General features: G+C 38.3%; 1 protein-coding gene across 8 annotated transcripts in view; it reads left to right on the plus strand.

Moving 5' to 3' along the window:
- The window catches only part of WDPCP (WD repeat containing planar cell polarity effector), a 155,815-nt gene that overhangs the window by 29,723 nt on the left and 100,525 nt on the right, over nt 1-25,567 (plus strand). For all 8 annotated transcript variants that reach the window (XR_011149651.1, XM_069009099.1, XM_069009100.1 and 5 more), the window contains exons 3-7: nt 16,433-16,517; nt 18,200-18,244; nt 19,031-19,081; nt 21,482-21,552; nt 21,803-21,862. Coding sequence is in view for 7 of the 8 variants with exons in the window: in XM_069009099.1 (XP_068865200.1) it covers nt 16,457-16,517; nt 18,200-18,244; nt 19,031-19,081; nt 21,482-21,552; nt 21,803-21,862 (288 nt within the window). In the remaining variant the exon portion in view is untranslated. The remainder of the gene's footprint in view (nt 1-16,432; nt 16,518-18,199; nt 18,245-19,030; nt 19,082-21,481; nt 21,553-21,802; nt 21,863-25,567) is intronic.

Raw genomic sequence — 25,567 nt, forward strand, 5'->3', positions numbered from 1 at the left:
CAAATGATTTTTTGATTCTATATTCAGGGAGGAAGTAGACTGTCCTCTTTGAGATTATAGTGGCAACACCAACACACTGTTTCCAGGGCAGATGCATAAAATTGGGTATTATACCTGATGTATTCCAGTCTGATCTCCAAGAAGTGTCATTTTAAGGAAGGTAAGGTAAATCTTTACGTATGAAAAGAGTGTTACTGAAGATTTGTTCCAAATTTTAGCAAGTGAATATGATTCAAAACACTTGTTTTGGTTCTTTTTCTTAAGCTGTCGTGGAGCTTGAAATGATGAGCTCAACTAGGAAAGTAAACTTCTAAATTAATATTTTAAAAATAGTAAGGGTATATTCTTGCAAATGGGAGTAGAAAAAATGACAGCAGTATGTCCCCCACCCCTGCTTTTCAAAAACAGAGGGCAGCTGCTGGTTTTGGTCCCAGAAGCCCTTCCCACCTTTATATTTTCATAGTTAAGGTAACAAACATCCTCCACTATCTTTGCACAGTGCCTCAGTCACTACTTGCAGAGACTTCTGTTGTCCCAGTTGTATTTTGGCTTTTTGGTACGGATATAGGATAATTTCCAATTCTTTCAGACTATTGGCTTTCCTTAATATCCTGTATATTTAGTATATATATATTAATAGTATCCTTTCCTGTATATCTTCAGAAATATAAGTATAAATACATGCTGTTCTCAATGACAGTGAATACTGTTCAACCAGTGTTTGTTTAATGATGAGAAAAATCCAATTCAATCTATATATTATTTTTGGAAAATATGCAATTAACTAAACTCAGCTTTTATGCAGTAAACATGCACTTTGGGTAATCTGTTCAATGAGAATAATGCATCCTGATATGTAGAAGATGATCCATGGGGGGAAAAGATACATGTGCATAAGTCAATTATTTGAGAATAGAGTCCTTAATTTCTTCAGGCTCTATAAAAAGAATTTTGGCATCTGCACATATTTATTTTAGAGATATAGGGGTAAATCTTCAGCATAGAGCATGGGGAGTTAACCATGGAACATTCATTAATGTTAATGGGATTTCTATGGCTAATTCCCCACACTGAAAATTTAGCCCAAAGAGATTTGAAAAGTGATGTTGAGAAGCAAGTTGGTCGGTTAGTCTCATTACTCTCATGTTATTAACTGCTCTATCTGCCACTGGCTTTGTAAGAGCACTGAGATATTATACTTAACAGTTAATAATAAGGGGCTGTATGCTAAGTACTCATTCTAGTGTAGAGCTAAAATAATGCAGTTATATGAGCGAATTTTAGATATTTTCATTTAAAAAAACCCTGCAAAGCCATAGGATAAAAGGGGGAAAATACCTATTAAGGCATATTTTTAGACAGCAGAAATGGTTTAAATTTTAGTACAGCTTTAGCATTAAAACGATTTTTTATTTTCTTACATTGTATTTTACTATTGGGATGCAACTTCAGAGCTGGCCAAGTTGAGCAGGGGATTGAACCCAGTGACTTCTATGTTCCTTCTAGCATAAATTAGTGCAAGATTTAGACTTAGTATAACATTTTTCTTAAAGCCTTTTTGGACTAGTTTTCTTTTGTAAAAGTTAATTGAGATAAGAGGGGAAATTTAGTTTCTGTTTAAATTTTGAAGAATGGTTGGAACATGGGAAAACATAAAAAGCTATTTCATCTACTAAATGGAGAACATTGTTTTAAAAGGAAATACAGGCTCCAATGAAAAAAAGATTCATGATGCTCTTTTTCTGTGCTAAGGATATGCAACAGAGAATGTATGTGAAATGTGAATATGTGTGTGTGCATACACATATTCACATTTATCTTTTTTTTTTTTTTATCTTACCAGTTTCCCTTGCTTTTTAGGGGAGCTATTAAATTGCTCTTCCAGTTGTTATTCAGAGCAGTCAGGAGCCAGCCATTAGAGGGTGCTTCTGCACCAAGGAGCTCTCTTTCCTTGAAACCCAATTTACTTAACTTTAAGTATTTGTAGATTTAACAAGGAATCATTTTATGTTTCCTAGAATTACCCATTTTCTTCTTTAATTTGCATTCCTTCATGAAAAAACTATTCTTGGAATTCAGAGGATTAAGATGCAGATAACTAAAGGTGATTGAGAGAAGGTGGAATTATTCAAAACAGCACAATTATAACATTTCATAATTGTTACTCTTAAAACAAAAGAAAATATACACGGACCCCATGCAAGTGAAAAATGGGCTGGTCTCTTACCTAATTAATGACAGAGATGAGCATCTGTACTTTATAGCATTTGCCACATTATTACTGCCTTGTTTAGAAATAGATTCATTCATTATAACTCCACTGGATATATTTGCAGCAAGAATAGTAACATAGATGTAGTTTGCAAATTTCTGCCATTGCTAGTAAAGATTTAAAAATAAAACTCTCAGTACAATACAGCTGGGGCTTTTTCTCTAAAATCATCATGATTCCTCATTCAGTAGCAAACTTAAAAATGCTCTGTCTCTGCTGTAAGAAAGTGCAGGCAGCAGAGTAGGGAACAGGATTTATAGCCATTTGTCCTAGGAATACAAATTTAAAGCCTGTGCTTCTGACCCAGGACATTGGTGCAAGGTGAGTGAAGGAGAATGGAAATAAAAAGATTTCTAAGAGAAAATTCTACTGTTATGGAATCAGTTCCTAAGACTGATTGAATAAAAGCCATTAAAATTCAAAAGTGGAACATAGCACAAAGCAGTACATCTCAGTTCTATGCCCAGGAATGGTCACGAGCACTCAGCAAAGAAACCTGCCACCTGCAAGTCTTTGTTAAAGCCAGCCCGTGGAGATGGTGATTCTGAAAATACTCCTCCCAGAGAAGCTGATACATCTTTGCACTAATTTTCAGATTCAAGGTAAGGATTTCTGATATCCAGCTGCTTTTGAAAGCTGCCCAAACTTCCAAAGACCTTCTCGACTGAAATGTTGGTTGACAGCTGGAGGAACTGGCACAGAGCTTGGAAAGGAAAGGAATCAAAGCCTTCCTCAGGAGCTTCTTAAGGAGCCATGTAGCCTCCTAAGCCTTAAAAAGGGTAGCCAAATGTCCCTTCAGGCGTAAGTGTCCACATCTTTATTGCACCAGTGTATGCTGATATGCTCATAGTAGCATATTTATACAAAGGGCTGCTGGTACTGCAGTCTCCAGTTTTACATGTACAGCACATGATACCTTTTCTGAGATTGTGAGGACCTTTCTTCTCAAAAGGCAATGTTTACATTGCAAAAGCACATAGAATTAAAATGGGTGAGTCTCCCTGATGTCATATTCACTGACAACTTGGGAATTTAGTATTTGCATATATATTTAAGTAATGTGAATTTCAGCATCAGTGGGTGTGCTTTGTCAAGCTGACATGCATTGTTGTATAACTAATTTAATTCTAATTCTTCCAAGAGATTATTTGATACTCATTTATGTTTCTTTTATCTGTTAAAAGGTGCACATTTTGCTTTAGTGCCTGCACTGTCTAGTTCTGGCTCAAGTAAATTTTTTTCAGTTTGAGAGTGGAACCTAGGCAAAAGTAAAACATCTTTCTTTAGCATGGACTGAACTGTTGGATACTGGGAATTACTGGATATCCTGTTCTTTCTATTTAAAATTTGCACCTTCTGAATGAATACACAGGTAACTGGAAGCATGTGAGTGCTTTGAAGGTATTGATCATTGAAGTTTATGTCATGTGTCATTTTAAAGGTAGTTGTTCACAGATTTTCAAAAACATTTTTAGATGAGACCTATGAAAACAACGTAAGAAAATACTAAGGAAATCTGTAATGCAACAGTTTATAATGTTTGCCCAGCAAACTTCAGCCCTAATCTGATGTGTTTGGCACTATCCTTGTGCAAATCAGAACAGTATCATGCCTTGGAACAAAATACTGGTGTACAAGCTCCTCTCACTTGGACCAGTCGACCCAGTAGTAGTTTTTCTTCTGAGCTGAATGATAACAGGATCCAATTTTAAGTTACAAACTCTTTGAAAGTGAGCTACATGGATTTTTCTGCTGGTAACATATTTGAGTAGCTGTTGTAAATCACTGGTTGAGTTCACAACTGGTATTTTAAAATCAGAACCAGGAAGCAATGATTGAAAACAAGGAGTCTGCCTAATCTTACACTTTAGTAAGTTAATTACACCTTCTGTTATTATGCTTTATCATTTTAACAGGATTGATTCCTTCAGTAAATATTTCTCGTATTAACAAGAGCTGCTTCATATGACGTTTTTTTCCAGTAAGTACCATCAATCCATGAGTTAATGATGGGAGTAGAGAAAATAAGCATTGTAATGAAAAGAAAGGATAGATGAACAAATATACTGGATATTCTAAGTTGTGACTAAAGATAGTAAGGAGACACATATTCTATTTCTGTGTATCTTGTCTCCTTCAAATCTGTCCACTAGAAAAACACCCTCAATATACAGCTGGACCAGTAAGACAATAGGCCTGAAGCCAGAGAACATATCACCAGTATTACCTGAAAAAATAGGGGGAACCCTATTCACATTTCTCTCCAGAATTTGACTATATGTTAGGAAGATGCTGCCAGCTAGCTGGTTGTTTCTGAAGTATTAAGACTTGCCTAAAAATCCATTTTACATTTCAATTTTCATTTAATATATAATACCTACAACTTCCACCACGACATTATTTTACAGAAGCTAAGATGGGCTACTGGTTCATACAACCAGAAGTTAGAGCTCTTGCATACATGAAGCTGGGACTGGTGGTTGAAATTGCCTCTCCATCAGTATCAATATCTAGTATACCAAGTAAAGTTACTGTAATGTTCTGCTTTTTCAGGCAGATTAAGCTAAACATAAAGTGGCACCTAACAGTATTTAACCAATGGTGATAGTACTACTAGCAAGAGGAAAGTTTTCTTCAAAAGTGTGGATGCTATCCATTATCTGTGTGATCTCTTGCAGATCCTAAAATTTGATTTCTCTTTACTGTAGATACTCAGATTTCTAGGAATGGTGCTGGAAGTTAGTAAATCGATTGTCATTATGTTGTAGGACAGCTTTGAGACCAAAACTGTTTTAAATACTGAGCAAAGGCAACTGCAGGGATCTTACTGACAGCTGGTCTTATGCTGCTCCCCTAAGAGGTAGAATGAAGCTGATCTGAGCTTTTGACCATTTTGGAGCTATCTTGTTTGCATTTTTAATGAGGTAGTTTTCTGAAACTAACTGTACTTATGGACTGATTATTTTACCATCGTGGTTCTCTCAAGGGTGGTAGAATAGTTTATAGTTCAATATTAAAATCTGTGTATATTTTAGTTTATATACAACCCCACTGCTCAACAGTTTCATTGTAATTATGAAAATGCTTAAACAAATGCATTTTTTTCTTCAAAGTTATTTTCCCTATTGCATATCTGCATAATTAGAACACAACATAAACTATACTGTAACATTACAATCAGGAATTAATTATTGTAACATGAAATTTTCTTTTTTTTTTCTAACTGCAAAGGTGAGTATGGCTTAAAATTGAAAGAATACTAGTCTTTTTCATAGAAACTTGTTTGAAGATCATAAGAGTACAAAAGAAGAAAAGCTTTTTGTTTGTGTTTGCAATCAAATCTTTCTTAAAAGGAAGTCTGACACACAGGCATTGTCTTTTTTTAATATTATATTGAAGAAACCAAGATACAAGTCTCCCTGGATTAACTAGAATTCAAGTATAGCAGTAAAAAAACATTTAAAAATAAATGCTCACAAACAAGAATCTCAATGAGCCTTGCAAAAGGCTATTCAAAGGTGATTTTCAAATATTAGTAAAGCTTAATTTATTGCTTGCCTAATTTATTGTCTGCATCTAAACAAAATAGGTCAACATAAAATAGCTACTGGAAATTATTTAAATATAAAAACATTTTTAAAAGGAATGCAAAAACCAACATTTAAAGATGTTGTAGATCTAAAAATAATCCATTTGTTCTAGTAAATTTATTCAACTCATACAATATACTCAGAAATACATTTCTATTTTTTAAAGGCAGCTTGCAAATTTACAAGATTTATAAATTAAATCAATGTGCTTACCGATGTTCTTTAGACAATTCTTTAAACACATACTCAGTGAATATGCAGAGTATAAAATGTTAAGGGCCAGAGCTGTACAGTTCAGCAAGAAATTGGTACAGCACAGAAAGGGAAAACTAAATAGTTGTTCATGCTGTATTTTCGAGTCCTGCTCTGTAACTGACATCTGTACAGATCTGGTTAGCTGTGTGATAGCTAAATCTGAAATACTGCATAAAAATATAGAAGAATTTTATCTGTTTAGGTGCAAATATAGTTAAAATTCAGCCCGAACTGTGGTTTAACCCATTGCTTTGGACTTAATTGTTGTTCTGATCACTGTTTATTTCATAGCAGCCCATGCTGCAAGGCAGCTGATGAACTAAGATGCATAGAGGCATAAATGGACAGAAACAATTTAGATCTGCTGTCTGCAGCACTGCTGTAAACCCACACATTTACATCATTAATTTTCAATGAGAGCTAGTGTTCTAAGTTTAAAGACCTGCCAGTATAAACTTCCTTGCAAACAGGAATTGCAACAATGTTAGGGCAGTGGAGCAAGGACTTTTCCTGTGCTTGGATTATTTGCAGGCCCTTCCACCTTCTTTCTGCTTAGCTTAAAAAAAAAAGAGATATTTTTGTTTTCTTCTCCTTTGGCTGATGATAAGAAATAGCTGTTACAAAATTTTATGACCTCCTGACCTTTAGTATTGAAAAATTGGGTTATTTACAACAGCAATCACTATCTAAAAGATTGTTGTAAAACAGCTTGACATTCAGTACTTCTGTAATTGCCTTATGTCATGTGTCAGCACTGGATATCTGTAGTTTGGATCACTTATCTATTATCTGGTTTATATAAAGGCCTTCAGGGTCTTTATCAAAATGTGTATATGAACTTTTCACTCTCTGAAGTAAAAACCCAGGTCAATTATATCTATCTTCTGTGACCTTCTTAATTTTTCACACCCACTCTGTCTGAAAGTTGTTATAGATTGTAATACTTGCCTGCAGTATCAATTGGAGAACGCTTCTTAGCTTCATTAAGGTTGTCAGAGGTGTGGCTGATACATAAACTCAAGTGTCTTCTTGACAAATGGCATTACCTCCCTCAAATTAATTCTGCTTCACCGTTGTTAATCTCATTATCTGTTCAGTTAATCAATAGCTGTCTTTCGAAAGAGCGAACCAATAAAGTGTATTGGAAGTGTGTTTCTGAATGCAGGAGCCACGGCAGTGTGGCAGGAGAATTCAGTTTCTGCTCCTGTCATCTTCTACTTGAGTGATAACTCAGCAAAAATTGAGCCTCAGTTTTGACACATGAACAATCAATTTGGTGGCAACAAGTTACCCCATATAGATTTTCTGTAGAATTTTTGCACGTGTTCTTGAACTTCAGCACCTTCTATCTAGTAGACAGAGTTTTTAGTTCAGAGCTCAGAGGATGAACTGGACAGCTGTCTGAGCCAACAATTCCCATTCTGAATAATGGCCTGTGTGCCTTTTTTCCCAATTAATCGTGCAAGAAATAATTGATATCAGCTGGAGATAAAATGTTTGTTCTGTTTTACAGAACGTTTTTTACAGCATTTACAGATTTTCAGTGTTCTTACTTTGTGTCAAATAATCTTAATGTTCTTTAAGGAGCTCTATGTATATTTTATAGTTAAATATGTAAATATATTAAAGTATGAAAACTCAGTAAATAGAACTGTCATTGCAAAAAAGAGGATTATTTTCAGGCTCACAAAACAGTAAAACAAACCTCACAAAAAATAATTTAATGGAACATGATACAACTTCACAGCATATGGGAATAAATTTGCAATGTATAATTTTCATGCCAGAATTCTTGGGTTATCAGATAATGTATTTCCTTTCCATGATTATTCTGCAAGCCGTATTTAGGCCTTTCTTACAATAGAAGTTTCACTGTGTATTTAGATACAGACTGCTCTTGTGTGTTGTTCACCCATCTACAAAATAGTTTTCCTATTTAGATTGGAGAAGTTAGAATAATTAAAAGAATTTGCTTCATTCATGTGTTTGGCAAAAATATTGAGTCATCAGAGTCTGAAGAGAAAAAAAGTAGCAACAGTAAATATTTGCCTAGAGATTCAGGTGTACAATAATTGATCAACTTTTTATTTGTGTTTGTTGAAAATATTCTTAAACCAATATTGTATTATGAACTACTATGCACTGAATAGATTTATGGAAGCATGCCTGTATTTCTACTTCTTGAAATCAGAGGTTGGTCTTAGTGACAGGGGATCTGATCTTCATTTATAGTACAAAATCTATACTTCCTTTCTCAGTGGAAAAGGGATTTAAAGGAGAAGTAAATGAGAATGAAGCCCATTGTGCTGCTGAAGATAGCCAGGATCTTGGGCAGGGGGTTTCAGTGCCAGGAGCAGTAATTGTGAGAAGGGACTGGCCTAGCCTCAGAAAGAAATAGCTGCAGGTGAGGGGTTGGAGCTCAACAAGCATCTGAGAGAAAGGGAGGAAAAGGAAGATAAGCCCAAGCCTGCTTGTGCAGGGGAAGGCTCAGTGGGAGCAGAGGTATCGGGGAGCCAGCACAGTGTAAGAGCAGGGACTACCAAAGCCAGCTTGCAATTGCCATTACAGAATGGATTAATAGCCCGTTTGATCCAAATTTGATCAGGTCAGGCTTTTGTTTTGTGTAGCCATGGTGGTTTTAATCTGATCAGGAGTGACAGACCAGCATTCACTGTTGTGCTTAACCACAGTCCTACTGGAAATGAGACTCCAACCCGGGTGCTGTTTGTGAGGAACAGCAGGGTTCCAATGATGGTACACACATCTCAGGCTTTGCCACTGCAAAGTGAAAGATGGAGACTAGAACCTCTACTTACCAGAAAATAAACCCAAGCTTCTGCAATTAAATGAATGAAACATTTAAGAATGCAGTCCCAATAGCTTATTTCCTGCATAGGTGACAGAATTACTGTCCCTGAAATCCAAAGAAAGGAGAGTAGATCAGAATGCCATCTTTGCACCCATTTAACTTTTAACCTAACTAAAATTATGTCACTCTGTGCTATTTCTACAATGCCTTATATCCAACCATTTGTGGAATTCAAAAGTGGTGTGACTAAAAATTCAGATTACCAAAGGGCCGTTGAGCCAAGGCCTTACAACCTGGTTGGACTCCTGTGGTTAGCAAATTTCTACATGGGAGCAAGGGCCTGATCACATGTGCCCATCTCATGCTCTCCTCTAAGCACTTGGGCCAGTGTTGCAGATGAGAACTTTCTAGATCATCCAACAGGGCACAAAACAACATTCCCCAATGGGTGCAGAACTATGGAAGAGCAATCAGGGCCTGAGCTATCCCTGCATGTTCCTCAGTTCTGGTCCAAAGAGTCTTTCCTTGTGCACATCTGCAGACTGGGTCAGCATTTTCAGGAATTACATATTTTTGATAATTTCTTTTGTGAAAAAATAAATCAGATTACTTCTGGCTAATTTAGCTCAATGGATTAAAAACTTTAAAAGGTTAGACAGACACACAGACATAAGCATCATTTTCTTAAGAAACTAGATTAAAACTATCAATATATGTGGATAAATTAAGCATTTTTCTGTAATTGCTGTCCTGCTGACATCTAGTGTATGAACTTGTAGCTGTGAAGGAAGAATCTGGATCGTTTCTTCTTAATGCCAGACTACAAAATGAAGTTTTACAAATTCTCATGATTTTACTAACTTTATTTCAGTATGTGTTTTATTATATATCAGACAGGCTGTGGCTTCATACAACTATAAAAGGCTGAAGCCTGCCTTGTAAGACTGGGAGAATATTTTGCATTTTTTATTTGTGGGAACATGATAGAGAAAAAGTTTAACTGGTCTATTTTTAAATGAATAATTACACTAAATTTTAAGTTGATGTAGCTAAAAATGTAAAAGTAATATGTCTAAAATTTTTTTTAATGTGTTTTACATCAAGAAATTGTATCAACATAAAGCATACAGCAAGTAGCTAGTGATCTAATGCAGGTAGTTTGAGAGTTTAGAGTTCTAAACTCTAACTTCCAGAGTCAAATACTACATTTTTGAATCATACTTGTGCTGCAGGGAGTTTCTCTCCTTGGTGAAGGAGAAATTGGTCACAAAGAGGAAGAAAAAACAGGCAGTGATTTCTACTCCAAATATTATGTCACAGAAATAGGGAAGTTGTTGTAGGATGACTTGATGACTTACCTTGTTTGTTGAACATTAGATGTCTGAGTTAAAAATTAGCCATTTTGAGTGAGCTGTAGCAATGCCAGAGGTTGGATGGTAACATCTGCGAGGTGGAGGAAGAGAGACAGAACTAAGATTGAGAGTAATCTGCTCTGGCATCTATAGCTAGTAGAGCTATTGTGTAATCAATCCAAAATCAAAATCAAATTTAAAAATATGTATTTTTGTGAATTCGTTGGAGCTATTACATTTTCCATTTCTCTGAAGAAAATTAGACCTATGGAACATGAAAGCAATCTGGATTCTGCACCTGGGATGGTGCAGCCCTGGATGTACAGACTGGGGAATGAGAGGCTGGGGAGCAGTGCCATGGAAAGGGACCTGGGGGTCCTGGTCCATGGCAAGTTGGATATGGGTCAGCAGTGCCCTGGAAGTCAGGAGGGCCACCCCTGTCCTGGGGGGCATCAGGCACAGCCTCGCCAGCCGGGCAAGGGAGGGGATTGTCTGGTACTCTGCTCTGCACTGGGGTGGCCTTGCCTCAAGTCCTCGGGACAATTTTGGGCACCACAAACATAACAAAACATTAACCTATTAGAGAGTGTCCAAAGGAGGGCAATAGGATGGTGAAGAGTCTGGAGGGGAAGCTACTGAGGTCACTTGGTCTGTTCAGCCTGCAGGAGACTGAGGAGAGACCTTAGTGGGGTCTTCAGCATCCTCATGAGGGGAAGACAAGGGGCAGGCACTGATCTCTTCTCTGTGGTGACCACTGACAGGACCCGAGGGAATGGCCTGAAGCTGAGTCAGAGGAGGTTTAGGTTGGATATTAGGAAAAGGTTTTTCATCCAGAGGGTGATAGGTCACTGGAACAGGCTCTTCAGCCTGCCAGAGTTCAAGAATCTTGCAGGGCCAGGAGATGGACTTCAATGATCCTTGTGGGTCTCTTCCAACTCAGGATATTCTATGATTGTGTGATTCCATGGAGTAGGAGAACACAGAAGGGCAGCCTGTGACGATTTTTATAAAATAATTCCTGGTACTGTATATTTGCCAAGAAATTCTGATGCCATGTAAGTAGTGAAAATGGATTCTGCAGTGTTTTATTTGGGCATTTTGTCCTGTGCCCAACCCCTCATCTGAAGCACCCCATCTAGTACATGTACAGATGCCATTGCAGCAGTTTTGTTACTTTGCCATGGCATAGAGGGAGCTGCTCCTGACTAGCTTTGTATTTTACCTTGCTTCCACTCCTAGGAGTGTGCCCCAAACGACATCAATATTTTGGGGGCAATCTCCCTTGTTTATTGCTCTTTCACTAGGAACACTGGGTTTTTGGGAGAACATTTCTGGGCCCACCTTCAATGGAGTAGGCAGATGGCCATCAAATGCTGCCCTGTATCCTGGCAGCTGTGGGGTTTACTCTTCAAGGGACACTTCAGATAATGTTGTCACACACACACACACAGTCAGACAGCTTCTGCAGCGTTGCCAGGCACAAAGAGGTGGGAGGGGTCCTTTGTATGGAGTTCTGAGGGGTTTATTGGGGTCCCCGCTCGAAGGGATCCAGGGACAAAGAACGCAGAACACTGCAGGGTCTGGGGTTTTATCCAGATTGGCACCGAAGGAGGGGCAGAACATCAGAGCTAATCCTTTCAGGGCCAGGGGGTGGAGAGGACGTGGGGTGACAGGACAGTGACCAGTGGGGAAGGCGAGGGGTGGAAAAAGGGATTCAGGAACCAGTGGAGCATCAAGGAATGGAGAACTATCTAGAACATGAACTTAAAAAGGGTAAAAAGGGGTGGTCTTAGACCTCTGAGCCTGCCCACCAGCCGACCTCCACTGTTTTGGGGCTCTGTGGCTTCTTGGTCATTCCTGCAGTGTATTCAACCACTGCAACAGTCACACCAGGCCATGCTTCTGGTACGTGAATTGCAAAGTTCAGATGGTCTGCTGTAGTCAGCATCTCCTGTTCTCTAGCTCTAGCTTACTCCTAGTATGTTTTCAGAGGTGTTTTTGGGATGCACTCACCTTGGGAGCTGAGCACTGCCTTTCACAAGTACCCCACTCTCCCAGACGACTATGGAAAGAGAAGAAATGCAGCACCAGCACCTGGATCACTCAGGCAGTGCATAGTTTCTAATTATTTGTCACGAGAGAACCTGTATTGGAGGTGTCGGAGAGGACTCCTGATATCAATTTCAGCATTTGTTGATGTTATAAAGTGGCCGGGCAGTTATTTTCTGGATGAGTGGTTACCAAACTGAAGATTTTTTTAAACAAAACAATCCTCACACAGATACTGGCACAGGCTGACCATTGCCAAACATCTCCATTTGTCAGTAAGCTTTTGCAACCACTAAAATATCCCTGTTGTTTGTGGTGACATTGTGAAAGCAGACAGTAAATGTTGTGTGAGCCAGAGAAAGAACCAGCTGTTAAACTGAATTCCAGTTTTACCTTAACAGGGGAGTTATTTCAACGCCTTTTTCCCAAATTCTAATCAATTTTAAAGAGGGAGGGATAGAATCCTTAAAGCTCAATGGGAGGAATTTTTGTGTGTTTTCACACCTACCTTCTTTGCAATAGCAGGGCCCAGCTAATGGAATAAAAGGAATATTGTAAATTCTGAGAGGCACTTTTCAAATACAAAAAGATCACTTTGTCGTCATCATCTTCATCCCCATTGTGCTGGAATATAATGATGTGGGAAATGGTAGATGTAGTTGCACAACTCTGAAAGTTGGCATGTATTCCTTCAAAAGGAACAAGAAAGAATAATTCCTCTGAACAAAGTATTCAGACTTGACAATGCCATATTGTATTACAGAAGCAAATTTTCTCTCTTTTTTTTTTTCCTTGTAGAATATAACTAATCAGAAGGTATTTCAGATTAGAGTTTGTTAGACTGGAACAGTATTTTCGGGCACTGGCACAACAATAACAAGCATTCCAATAATTAGCTGGTTACTGAGTGCTCAGAGTCCAAGGAAAGGGAGAAGAAAAAATCTAAACTCTCAAGATTCTTGTAATTGATTAATCTCTTCTCCCTTTTTAGGTACATGGAGAATTTTGCTTTCTCTTGGTTATTCAGTGTGGAACTGAAAGGCTGTTCTTTAGAAGTCTGGGGTTTTAACACTTTCTTACAACATTCCTTTTTTCACGTTTTTGAGGACTAATTTCTTAAAACTATGCATCTTGAACACTGAGTATTTAGTGTCCATGTGAAAACTTGCTTCTGCTTTTTGGCAAGTTCCCTCTGTGTGTCTGACAGTGAAAAAAAAAAAGACTTGAAAGTCCTTTCTGACCAGTCTGTTGGGAAGGCACTCAGTAGCATTAAAGCATTATGGGATGGCTTTATATTCAATAGGAGGACGACACAACTAAAAGTGTCCATGGAGCATATATATACAAGAGCTTTGGAATAGTTTGGGGATTTTATGATAGATTATCTGCCGTGCCAAAGTCTTCTAGTCTTACCTTGTGTTTTGGGTTTGTGCAGCAAGATTTTGGTAGTGAGGGGAAGAGGGGCTGTAGGGGTGGCTTCTGTGAGAAGCTGCTGGAAACTTCCCCCATGTCCGACAGAGCCAGTGCCAGCCAACTCCAAGAGGGATCCACTGCTGGTCAAGGCCAAGCCCATCAGCAACAGTGGTAGCACCTCTGGGATAACGTGTTTAAGAAGAGGAAAAAGTTACAGTGCAAGAGCAAATTCCAGGCAGAGTGGAGTGAGAATATAGGAGAGAGTCAGTCCTGCAGAGACCAAGGCCAGTGAAGAAGGAGGGTGGGGAGATGCTCCAAGTGCCAGAGCAGAGCTCTCCCTGCATGGTGAGGCAGCTGTGCCCCTGCAGCCATGAGGGTCAACAGGGGAGCAGAGATCCACCTGCAGCCCACAGAGGACCCCATGCTGGAGCAGACAGCCTTAAGGAGGCTGTGGTCCCATGGAAAGTCCGTGCTGAAGCAGGCTCCTGGCAGGACCTGTGACCCTGTGGAGGGAGGAGCGCACACTGAAGCGGGTTTGCTGGCAGGAGTTGTGATCCCATGGGAGACCCATCCTGGAGCAGCCTGTTCCTGATGGACTGCACCCCATGGAAAGCACCCACTCTGGAGCAGGGGAGGAGTGTGAGGAGTCCTCCCCTGAGGAGGGAGTGGCAGAGATAAAGTGTGATAAACTGACTGCAGCCCGCAATCCCCATCCTTGTGTACCACCAGAGGAGAGAAGGTAGAGAAATCAGGAGTAAAGTTGAGCCCAGGAAGAAGGGAAGGGTGGGTAGAAGGTGTTCTTAAAATTTTATTTTATTTATCATTATCCTGTTTGGTATTAAATTAAACTGATTTCCCCAAGTCAAGTCTGTTTTGCCCATGATGGTAGACAGTCAGTGATCTCTCCCTGTCCTTATCTCACCTTGCAGCCTTTAATTCTGTTTTCTGTCTCCTGTCCCACTGAGCAGGGAAGAGAGAGCAGTTTTGGTGTGTACCTGGTGTCCAGCCAGGGTCACCTCACCTCACCTTGCTTCAGGGCAGATGTACCTTCTCTCCTGCTGAACAGATAATCTGCCCTTCGAAGGTGTGTGGGTTTTGTTTTAGTCAAGCCATGATAGGATTTTGAGAAGCTCACTGAATTTGATGACTTCCTATTAGTGAGAGATTCTAATCTAGTATCTATGGGCCCTGGGGAATGCAAGTTTTGTTTCTCTTGCTAAAGTAAGTAAGTACAAAATGAGAAAACAGATAAAATTATAACGTACAATCTCCTTTTACTTTAGTCCACATGTAAAAAGAGGGACTATCTATATTTGTACCAAAAATTATTCTCTTGTTCAACAGACCACCATGCTACTAATCCTGCATTTTTTTCCAGACCTCATTCTCACCTAAGATGAAGGTATATTCCATTTACTAGGTGTGTGTTCTGTGTTGTGAGCTTTTTTGTTTGTTTCTGCTATTTTGTTTTTGTGGTTTTTTTTTTTGATAGAACTATGGGATTTACTAAGTCAGCAAGACTTTTTGTACATTTGAGGATCAGTGGAAAGAAAATGCTATTTCCACTTGGTGCTATTTCAGTGGATTAGGCAGTTCTTCAAACACACACGTTAGCTTGAGTGATAATACCTCAAGGTCTCCCAGCTTCCTTGGTGCTGCCCGAGATTCTTGCACATATTTTTCATCACAGCACTCTTGACATAAAGCTCTGATCCTCTATGTGATAGAAATTCTGCAATCATTATCTAAATTGATTCATTTTCTAAAGGGCACTCATGGGAACCAAATGAAGATTCTACCTTAAAAAAAAAAAAGTTTAAATATAGTACCATACTAACAGTGGTTCTAAAGGTTGCTGCATTGTGTGAACACCCCTGCCCAGTCCAGCTTTCAGTGGATCCACAGGTTTAACAGAAAAAGTGAAAGTAATTGTTCTGGTGGCCCATTTATGTCTGCTGGAAATCACTCAGGACAGTCTGCTGGTTCCTGTGTCTAGGAAGACTCTCAATGCTCCTTTGAAACACAACATGTCCTCCATCGGGAATAGTCAGATGGATTGTTCAAAAACCTTAGCAAGCATTTAATAATGTGCATGATACTTCAACTCAAATTCTATATGCTTCACATCTGTCGTTTTGTCAGTTCTAATTGATGTATTCTAAGTGGTTTGGGTTTTTTTTATTTAGAAAGGCATAATTTGTTTTGATACTATAACTAATGCCTGCAAATATTGTGTTCAAAACTGTTTCTTGACTATATTGACACTTCCCAATGTACAGAGTTTAAAAAATTTGGCCTGAAAGTCAAATTCTCATATCTAAACCAGATATTTAAGTAGTGGATTCAGTTTTGCATATGTCAGGGTAATAACCATCCAGTAAAAATAGATGATAATGTGTATATTAGAAGCATCAAGCACAAAGTTATTTGCTTTATAGTGAGAGCAGTTGTACATTTAAAGAAATGTTGATTTCTCTCTGTGTATGATGTGTATATATTCATATTACGTTACTTAGCCTATTCTTTCCCACGCATTATTCATTTTAGTTGCAATTAAAAACTACAGCTTACATATAACAAAATATCATCGGTGCTAGGTTCTTCTAGCACTTAGATTCCAAAATATTTGCAGTTTCACTGGTGATAGAGGGTAAGAAATTTGCTCATGCAGTTTCTTTCCTTCTTTTGCTAGTGCTAAGGCTCCATATGTCACCAGATGTCCTTCTGCCTGACGGAGATGTTTCTGTGGTCTTTGAAGACCAGCTTACATATTAGAGGTGAGCTGTTACCTGTTACTAAAACAAAACATCAAAGCTTATTGATGGATATTAAACTAATATAAAATTCTGAATACTCAAATGAAGTGGTTTTTATACTTAGGAGAAAGAAAATTAGCAGCAATACAGTGTTCGAATTCGGTCAGCTTCTTTGCTTTTCTTGTCATAGAACTGGAGCATCGTTTCAAGTAAAAGATGTTAAGATTGATTATATTTGACTGGATGCATTTCCCTTCTCAGGGAACTGTGGCCTGCTTTGCTGTGGGCTTCAGTTTAATGACTAGTTTGGATGAATGATCCACAGTGAACTGCAGAGGCATTGTGATTTGTACTCAATGTAAAAATAAAAGAATACTGCATCCTCTGGGTATTTTACATGATTACTTGAAATCTCATACTTACAAGGATTTATTTGTCTTATTAATTGATTGTTCCAAAAGACATGTGACTAATTACTAGCCATGTATAAATTACCTTTATTCATCTTGCCTTGCTATTCCTAAAATACAGTTCTAAAAAAACCCTACTGGTTTATAAGTGGACCACATCAAAATATTATTTATGACACATCATGTCAATTGTACCGTACAATAATTTTGTTGAAATATTATTTTGAATGATCAATTGATATTCAGCTGAATGTTATTATTCAAATATTGACTCAGTGTGCCTTGACATTCCATCTTTGTGTGAGAACTGTTCTATGACAACAATAGCATCAAAACATCAAAAGCTGTATTTCACAGAAAAATCTGATGGTTTAAGTAAAAACACAGTTGTGATTTATTGTAATTAAAGCTCTGCTGTGGAGTACTGTGCCTATTTTCCACTTTTGACTTTCTTGCTTCCATTTATTCATTGCCTAGGCACCTCATTCAAAAATTTGGAGGCAGAAGGGAGGATGATGTCCTAGTTTAAAACCTGCCTGCCATTTCAGTACCTTCCTACATTTTTTTTCCCTGTAAGGAATTTCTCCCCATGGAATATTCCTGTCTGACTTTAGGAGGATATGGATGCAGTGACTAATTATTTTAAAATGATGCAACATAATGCTGTACTTGGACCTACCCAATGGAGCTTGCCAAGGCACCCCTAAGTCTTTACATGTCAGCCACATCAGGAACTGACTGGTGGAGTTGCACTCCCTATGCAGCTGAAGCATCCAAATTTCTTTGCCACAGGAACCAGGTAGACAATAATACCTGTAGATTAGGAATATTGAATCCTTTGAGAGAGCAGCTTTATGAGTTCTTGAATCTTAAAAAATACCCCAACCTGTTGTCTTTAGCTCAGCTGTGTCAGGCATCAGAAAACATTTTAAGTTATTCCAAGATACATTTTTCACCACGATCCTTACCTTTCCTTCTGAAAGAACACAAAATATGCTAATTAGGGAGGTGGTAAAAATACTTTTGCATGTGTGCAGCTGGAAGGGAATCAAAGTGTATTTAAAGGAAATGACAGCTCCAAATAAATGTAAGGGCTTGTCACATCCTTCTTCATGCCTTGTCTGCTGGTTCTTGAAAGTCCTGGTGGTATTCAGGCTGTATACTGTGCTTGTGTTTTAACACCTAACACTGCTTTAGCTGGCAAAAATTGAGGTGCTGAACTTTGCTTTCTAAGTTGCATTCTGTTTCTAGTGTCACATCCATAATTTAATGTATTTACATTTAATTGTACAGATGAAGACATTGGGATCCACCAGTACTATGACAAGAAAGAATCAGGTAAAATATAAATAACCATAACTGAAACGAAACAAAACTTCAAGATGTCCAATGTTTGACACCAACTGCTTGCTCTTAAAAATGCAGCTTCAAATTTCTTGTTAGTATATGCCTCTGTATTTCTATGGGGTAAATAAACAGTTTTTCTACCCCAGTTTACATAGGAGTATTTAAAAACTTTTTAAACCACAGGGAAAAAAAAAGAGGAAAAAATATTCACATAAAACAAACCGTTATGTAACTAGAAACCTCACTGGGATTTCACACCCTGAATTCTTACGGATTTTAAGATATTTCGTGTCGTGTGGAGCCCAGTGCACGGCCGGGTGATCGTCGGGATCCCAACAGAGGGCATCTCTGCCTGCTCTCGGGAATGGCCATTCCGGCGCGAGCGATCCCTTTCCTTTATCTGATTAATCACGGCAATCCTGCAAGTTTCCCCACGGGCCGAAGGGGCTGTGGGGCTGGAGTTCCGCCCCCTTTTCGCCCGTCCGAGTGCTGTGTTTCACGTGCGGCTGCGCTGGCGGACCGACGGACCCGGCTCACCTCGCTCCGTGCCTGGCGAGCCTGGGGCTCTGCGATGCCAGCCCACCTGCGCGGCTGTGGCAGCCTTTCTCCCACTGCGAATTTAAGATATCTGCCTTGCAGGGTGAAAGCATCGGGACTGCCTTGATTGTTTTGGAAATTTCTGTGTTTTATCCAACTGTGCTAGTCCTCTCTCTAATATTAATATTTGCTGACAGCAGTTGTAAGGATTAATTCATCTCTTCATCCTCTTTCCTTTAGCATCACAGATGAAGCACAGTTACTTAGAAGAGAGGCAAAAGCTAGCAGAATGTAAGGATATTTTCTGGGTTTCTTCTTACAGTAAGACCAAATTGCTAATTTGGATTGGTGATGCCCCTGGAACAGCATTAAAATAAACTCAGACTGCTTCCAGTGTAACTTTCTGCACATGTCATCTAAGACTGATGATCACAGAACTACACAGCCCAAAACAATTGAAAAATTATAATTATTCCATCCTGGTATATTTGCAATCTGTTTGGTTTTTTTCCCTGTCACTAAGCATGGCAGTGTGTATTGCTTTTCAAGTCTATTGTCAAAAGGAATCACAAAAATAATCCAGATTTTTCTTTATGAAATTTACTTAGCAGATGAGGAATAAACATTTTCCAAACCATCTCTTGACTTGCAACACCAACTGCCTTAAAACTGAAAATTGTAACTAAAATACTTTCAGCCAAAATCAAATTCCTGATTAATAATCAGCTGCCTTCATAGAACGGTTTTAGCTTTGAATCATTTACACTGTCCCTGCATTACGTGGTTAAAAGCAATTTCAGTTCATGCTATCACACAGCAGTACTGTGACAGTTAAAGATTTTTATAGTAGTACAACTTTTCTTTAGCTCGAGTTTTACAACTTCTGCATTGCTCAGAGCTTTCATTAATGTTCAAACATTATTACATGACAACTCTGAAAAATCTAATGATTTTTAGACAACTTCACAAAGCAATGTCTATGCTGTTAGTTTATCCAAATGAAAATTCCCATGGAATTGTGCATACATATGAAGGCAAAATGTGTTCTGGAAGGATTCGTTCTTTCCAGCACTGCAAGATGTGTTTGGAGCAGGTCGGAGCCCCGCTGGGGATGGGTGTGAAGGTGCAGCCATGTGGCAAATCCACACCCACTGCAGAGAATTCTGTGTCAGACAGGATCAGTGCAGCTCTGGGAAGGTGAGGGAGGGTTAGAGGCAGGGAGGAGCCTCACAGGTTTGCATCCCTTGTGCTCAGGGTAGTGCTGTCCCACAGGCGCTGCATGTGTGAAAGGAGGAGCAGGCCCAGATAAACCCTGTCACCAGCAGCCCCAGTGGTGCCTTTTGCACGTGTGACAGGCAAAAGGGACTCAAGCTGCTGCACCTTGTCCCTGGAAATGCAGGGGTGCCCCCGGCACAAAGCCTGCACAGCACATTTTGGAAGGAGGAGCACTGGGGAACTTTGTTCACAGCTGTTGATTTGTACAGGTAGTTTGGTATCTGTCCAGGCAGTTTCCCATTTTGCATATGTGGATAAATATTCCAGTATTTATGAAGGCACCCATTGAAAATGTGATCTTACATGCCTAATTAATATTATCATAACAGTTCCACCAATGCTGGCTTCAGTCCAATGAAACACAAAGAGAAGTTGTATGCTGGTGTCCTCCTTTGTTGATATATGAAATCCTTCATTTTTTCACTCTATAGCACTTCTATTGTAAGCTCCTTTTTGCAGGGAGGTTTAAGCATAACTGCTAAGTCATTCAGTCTGGAAGTTGGCATACAAACTGACAGCTTGGAGCTCAAAACTTTTCATCAGGTTTCCTTTAAATAGGAATAGGTTATAAACAATGTGTTCTAGTTTCTCATGGTTTTTATTGTACACTTATGAACAGAAAACTGCTCACTTTTAAATGAAGAAATTTCACAAGTTATTAGAGCCTGATTCTCAGCCATGAAACAAGCCAATTACTGGCAACTCCAGAGGAAGCTTTGCCTCCTGGTTGCTAGAATTAATGTATTAGGCTGGAATTTTCACAATAGTGTGCTGAACACTAATAAATTTGTCAAAGGACTTCAGCAGTCATGCAGTTTCATCTTTGCTTGACTTGGCAGATTGTTCAGACCAAATTTTCAAGAACACCCTATAAATAACTATACTCCATAAGTTATGGCATTCACAATTGCTTGTTGTTAATACTTCTGTATATGCATATATTCATGCATATATATTTTGCAGACATGTTAGTGCCTGCTTTTTTAAATTAGGCAATGAAATGTTAATTCAGAAGAATAGAATCTGTTTAGGATGCTTGAGACTTGAAACTGAGTTAATATACTGAACAACAGATACTTTTTCACTGCAAGTGCTTAGCAGCTGGGTAAGTTTTGCACACAATTGCCATGGGGAAGTCATGGTCAGTGTGGACAGAGCATGCTGACTGCTCCTGTGACTGAGCCTTCCAAAACCAGATCCTTTGGCAATAGAAACTACAGCCATTTCCTTCCAGCTGTAGGTAAGTTTTATATGTAAGGTTCCACAGAAAAGGAAGTTCAACTCAAAGAACTCTTAAAAATTACAAATATAAATGTATGTTTGTACACACACCTACATGTATATATATATACAGTCACTTATATATACACAGTTCTCTACCTTGTTTATTTTTTTTCTCCCACTTTTATTTGACAGCTCGAGATTATCCTTGGATCCTGAAAACCAAGCGACCAGACAAACTGAGAGATGCACTCAAGGAGGTAGAGGTATGGTTCAGAAAGTTTTGAGCACAGCAAGAGCTAATCTGGTTTTCAAACCTCTTTCAACAGCTTTAATTTTCATAAAGATCCAACTCTCCCAGTGATGATAAATGTGCTTTTGTCTGGTGGGCTCTTCTAAAACAGCTGCATCTTTGTGTGGCATTTTTCATCTGTAAACTTGAAAATCAGAAGTCTGTTAACTGATAGTGACAATGTGTGCTGCCAACTCCACTCTCTGTTTTCTGTTGTCCTTTAGGACTTAATGCAGAACAGTCCATGTGTGCTGAGCAAATGGAAGAACAAACATACCTGCCAGGTACAGTGTCATCAAAAGGTCTTGCAGTGTTCAGTCAGTGGTGCTGAAGAGCCATTCAGTGACGGGAGCAGTAATGTTAAAATGTTAACACAAAAAATCATTGGATTTTTTAAAATATGTTGGCCCTTAATACGTAGATTTGGTTTATTTAAATTTCTACCCTGAAATACATCCCTCAAGTAAAAAGCCTGGGGTTTATCAACACAAAGAAATTACATTAAAGGGCCCTGAGTCTGTGAGATGATGGTGATGATGATGATGATGACTATTATTATTGTTAATTATTGTTATTATTACTATTATTGTTTGGGGAAACTGAAAACATCCTGTACCTCAAAATAGCAGGCTGAGGGAGCAGCTATATATTAAAACATATAGACAGGTCTTTATTTTTATGTCTTAATTATTTACATATCTGTCACAAATCTTTTTACTTTATGCTTGTGTAATATGGGAGGGAAGTTATAACTCTAAACCAACTAGATCATTAATCAAGTCATGGAATAAAAGATATTGTGACATGTGGCACACATATAGTTGTGTTCTCTGGCTATATGAGTTCCACATTTTGTGTACAAGAAACCCTTTTTCACATCCTCATTAAGACAGAACAGTAGGGCAGGGAAGAGAGCTGAACATGATGTGCTCCACAATCATGTGCTTCTTCTGAAAAGCGTATGTAGTGAATTTTATATGTTTATACAACCTTCATGAGGAAAATGCATCATATTTGAAACTGCTTTGGCATGTGGAATACTTGTCAATATTACTGTTTCAAAAAAGGAATTTTGTCTTCTAATTTTTATACTTTTTCAAACTCATAATTTTTTTCTTCTTATTCAAGTAGTTTCAAATGTGTGTCAGCAGAATGTTTGTTAACTATCTGAACACTGTACAGCTAAAATTCCAGAAATGCCTTGAAGAATAGCAAAATGTTTAAATACTTGACATGCCAGATGGTTTGTAGTCTTTTCATATGTTATAAAAATATGATTGTCTAAGCTACATTTGCCTATCAGATCAACATACAAATTACATAGTATACATCTGTGAATGTTAATCTTCTAGAGCTGATTTAAATATTAATTGTATGCTAATTTGGGGGAAATAATTTTTCCCTGTCATTATTGTTCTGATTAGGAAAGAAATTTGGTTAAGAAATACTAAGTCAATTAGGTGTGAGTGCGTTCATTTGCCTCCCAGTTTGCTGTCTTTTCATTTGCTCTCCCTGTCCATTCTCCCTTTATCATTTTCCTTCCCCTCCCATTCAGCAGCATCCACCTGCAGTGTGTACAATACATACTTTGGAAAAGTAAACTTCTTGCCAGGATGTGTCATCCTGCCATTACAATATAACACCTTTGGCTCACTATCAGTTCTGTATAAAACTCTTTTTTATTTTTTGATTTAGCACACTATAAGCTATTTCAGGCTTACATCAACATGAACGAAATGAATACAATTTAACTTATTTCTTCTACAAGATGGGAAAGAAAAGAGATGGGTGTTTTCATCCTAGCATATTAGGTATTGAACCATGTAAAGGGGTAGTTTAATAAATTTAGTATTTGAGTGGTTTTTTTAGATGGCTGCTAAGGCCAGAGTATAAGTGATGGTATAGGTTATAACATAGCCAGAGTGAAAGTTATAGATAAAAATTATAGTCATTTCCCTGTCCTTAAATTCTGCTTTTGGTTTCTCAAATCACAAAACAAAATGTGTTTTGTTTAATAGTGACTGATTATTGAAGTCTCCAACAAGGGTTAGAATGTTTTGCCAAAACAATTGTGTTATTCCACTTTCTGTCTTCCCAAAAATAAAAGACCTCCAGCAAATGAAAATAAAATAGAGAAAAATGAATCATTTGGAAGAGTCTAGAACAGAAAAGCTGTCTTCTATCAATTTTGATGTCAGATGGTTTGTTTTTCTGCTGCTCATCTGTCTTTGAGCATTTGGCAGCAGTAATTGGACTGTACCTTTTCGATGCAAATGTTCTGAAGCTTCTGGAAAAGATGTTGTATATTTATTTTTTACTTCTAAGTAGAATACTAATTAACTGTTTCAGCAGAGAGTGTTTACCATGCAATGGTGTCATCTGTGGCATAACACTGCTGTATTCACAGCCTTTTTTGGGTGAATACCAGAGCTAGTGGTAAGAGTCCATGTTTGCATTAACTCTGGAGAGTTAAAGCAACATTACAGACAAACAGCACGAACATGTAGGAAGTTACCCTGATTATCATAATTTCAATGTTTGGGGCTAAATTTGAGTATATGGTTTAATTATAGTATCTATTTTGCCTTTGTTTTTAGTAGCAATACAATTTCAAATAAGCTGCTTTATAGAAATTAAAATATTTAACTCAACAGCTACGTTTTCCCATTTTTCATTAAATGTTATTTGTGTTCGAATCTGCCATATCTGTAGCTGAAGCAGGAGCAGTTCCCTTTGTATTGTAGTAGCAATGTGGCATCCAAAAACTCAATGGCTGCTGTACCTTGAGCAAGACAGATGGAAAGAAAACTGAAAGGTGATGCAATGAAAACAAGACTATTCTTTAAAAGAGTAGTATGATTTCCCTCAGATTTTGTGAAAAACAAGCATAGGGCTGCTGCCAGTGTCCCTTCTGTAACCTAAATACCACTATTCTTAATTCCTCACCCTTCCTCCAGCACTTCCATCTTAGAACTGGCCCACAGGCAGAAATTGGGGGCTGTTATTTTAAACACGCATCAGCTAAAAATAAGCGTGCTGTCATGTTAACTGTTTACATGCAAATGGCCAATTAGACTTCATGCATATGCCCCAGAGAGAAACCCAGTTGTTTTGCCTGGAGATTATCTTGTCCATTGCATGAGTCTATTTCTCAAAGTTGTCTTTTCTATACGAATTTGCTTAGAACGACCATAATGATGGCCTGGCTTTCTACCTTTCTTAGAGTTTCATTTTATGCATCAAAATTTATCCTATTATGGTCTTTTTTGGTGCCCAATCAGTGCATTGGAAGTTTCATATTTACGTCCTTGTCCATGGCCAAAAGAACCCCGCTGGCCTTTATTTTTGCAGTCCTAAGTATACATTCCAGCACTGCTTAGAGTTTCTGAAATAGATGATGTGGCAGTTCATGTAAACACAACCTAGACAGTACAGGGAATTTTGTCAAGGAGCTTGCTCTCATATTTAAAAGACCTTAGGTGAATCCTAAAGGACTGAGGTCTTTTCTTTAGCTCTGTTCCAATAGGATCTGAACCCACACCATTTCTGTATGGTACTTCTGACCCCCAACTTTGATGACCTGTGCTGAGTTGCTGAAATAATCCTGTAATCTTCAGTTAGCTGATGTCAAAGGAAAATAAATAGACCATAAAAGAAGGATGAGAGGAAAAAGACAAGAAGTCTTTACAATAAGATGCCACTGTACTCCTCAGCTTTCCCTGCCAAGGAGTAATAACCTGAGCAATTAATTTTATCAGTATGGTTGAGTTTACTCAGCTCAGCTCTGGCTGCTTCTTTTCTTGGTGTCCTTCTCTAATTCTCTGGAACACCTTGAAGTTTTGCCACAAAATCATGAAATCTTCCTATGAAATGATGCCATTGGTTAAGGTTTGGTTTTACAATATAAGGCAGTAAAAATAAATGAGATCTGGCTGAAACATTTGATTTCCAAAATTTTTTAGTTTTACATTTGCATTATGATGTTAAAT

This window comes from Aphelocoma coerulescens, chromosome 3, assembly GCF_041296385.1.
Source record: "Aphelocoma coerulescens isolate FSJ_1873_10779 chromosome 3, UR_Acoe_1.0, whole genome shotgun sequence".
Classification (NCBI taxonomy): Eukaryota; Metazoa; Chordata; class Aves; order Passeriformes; family Corvidae; genus Aphelocoma; species Aphelocoma coerulescens.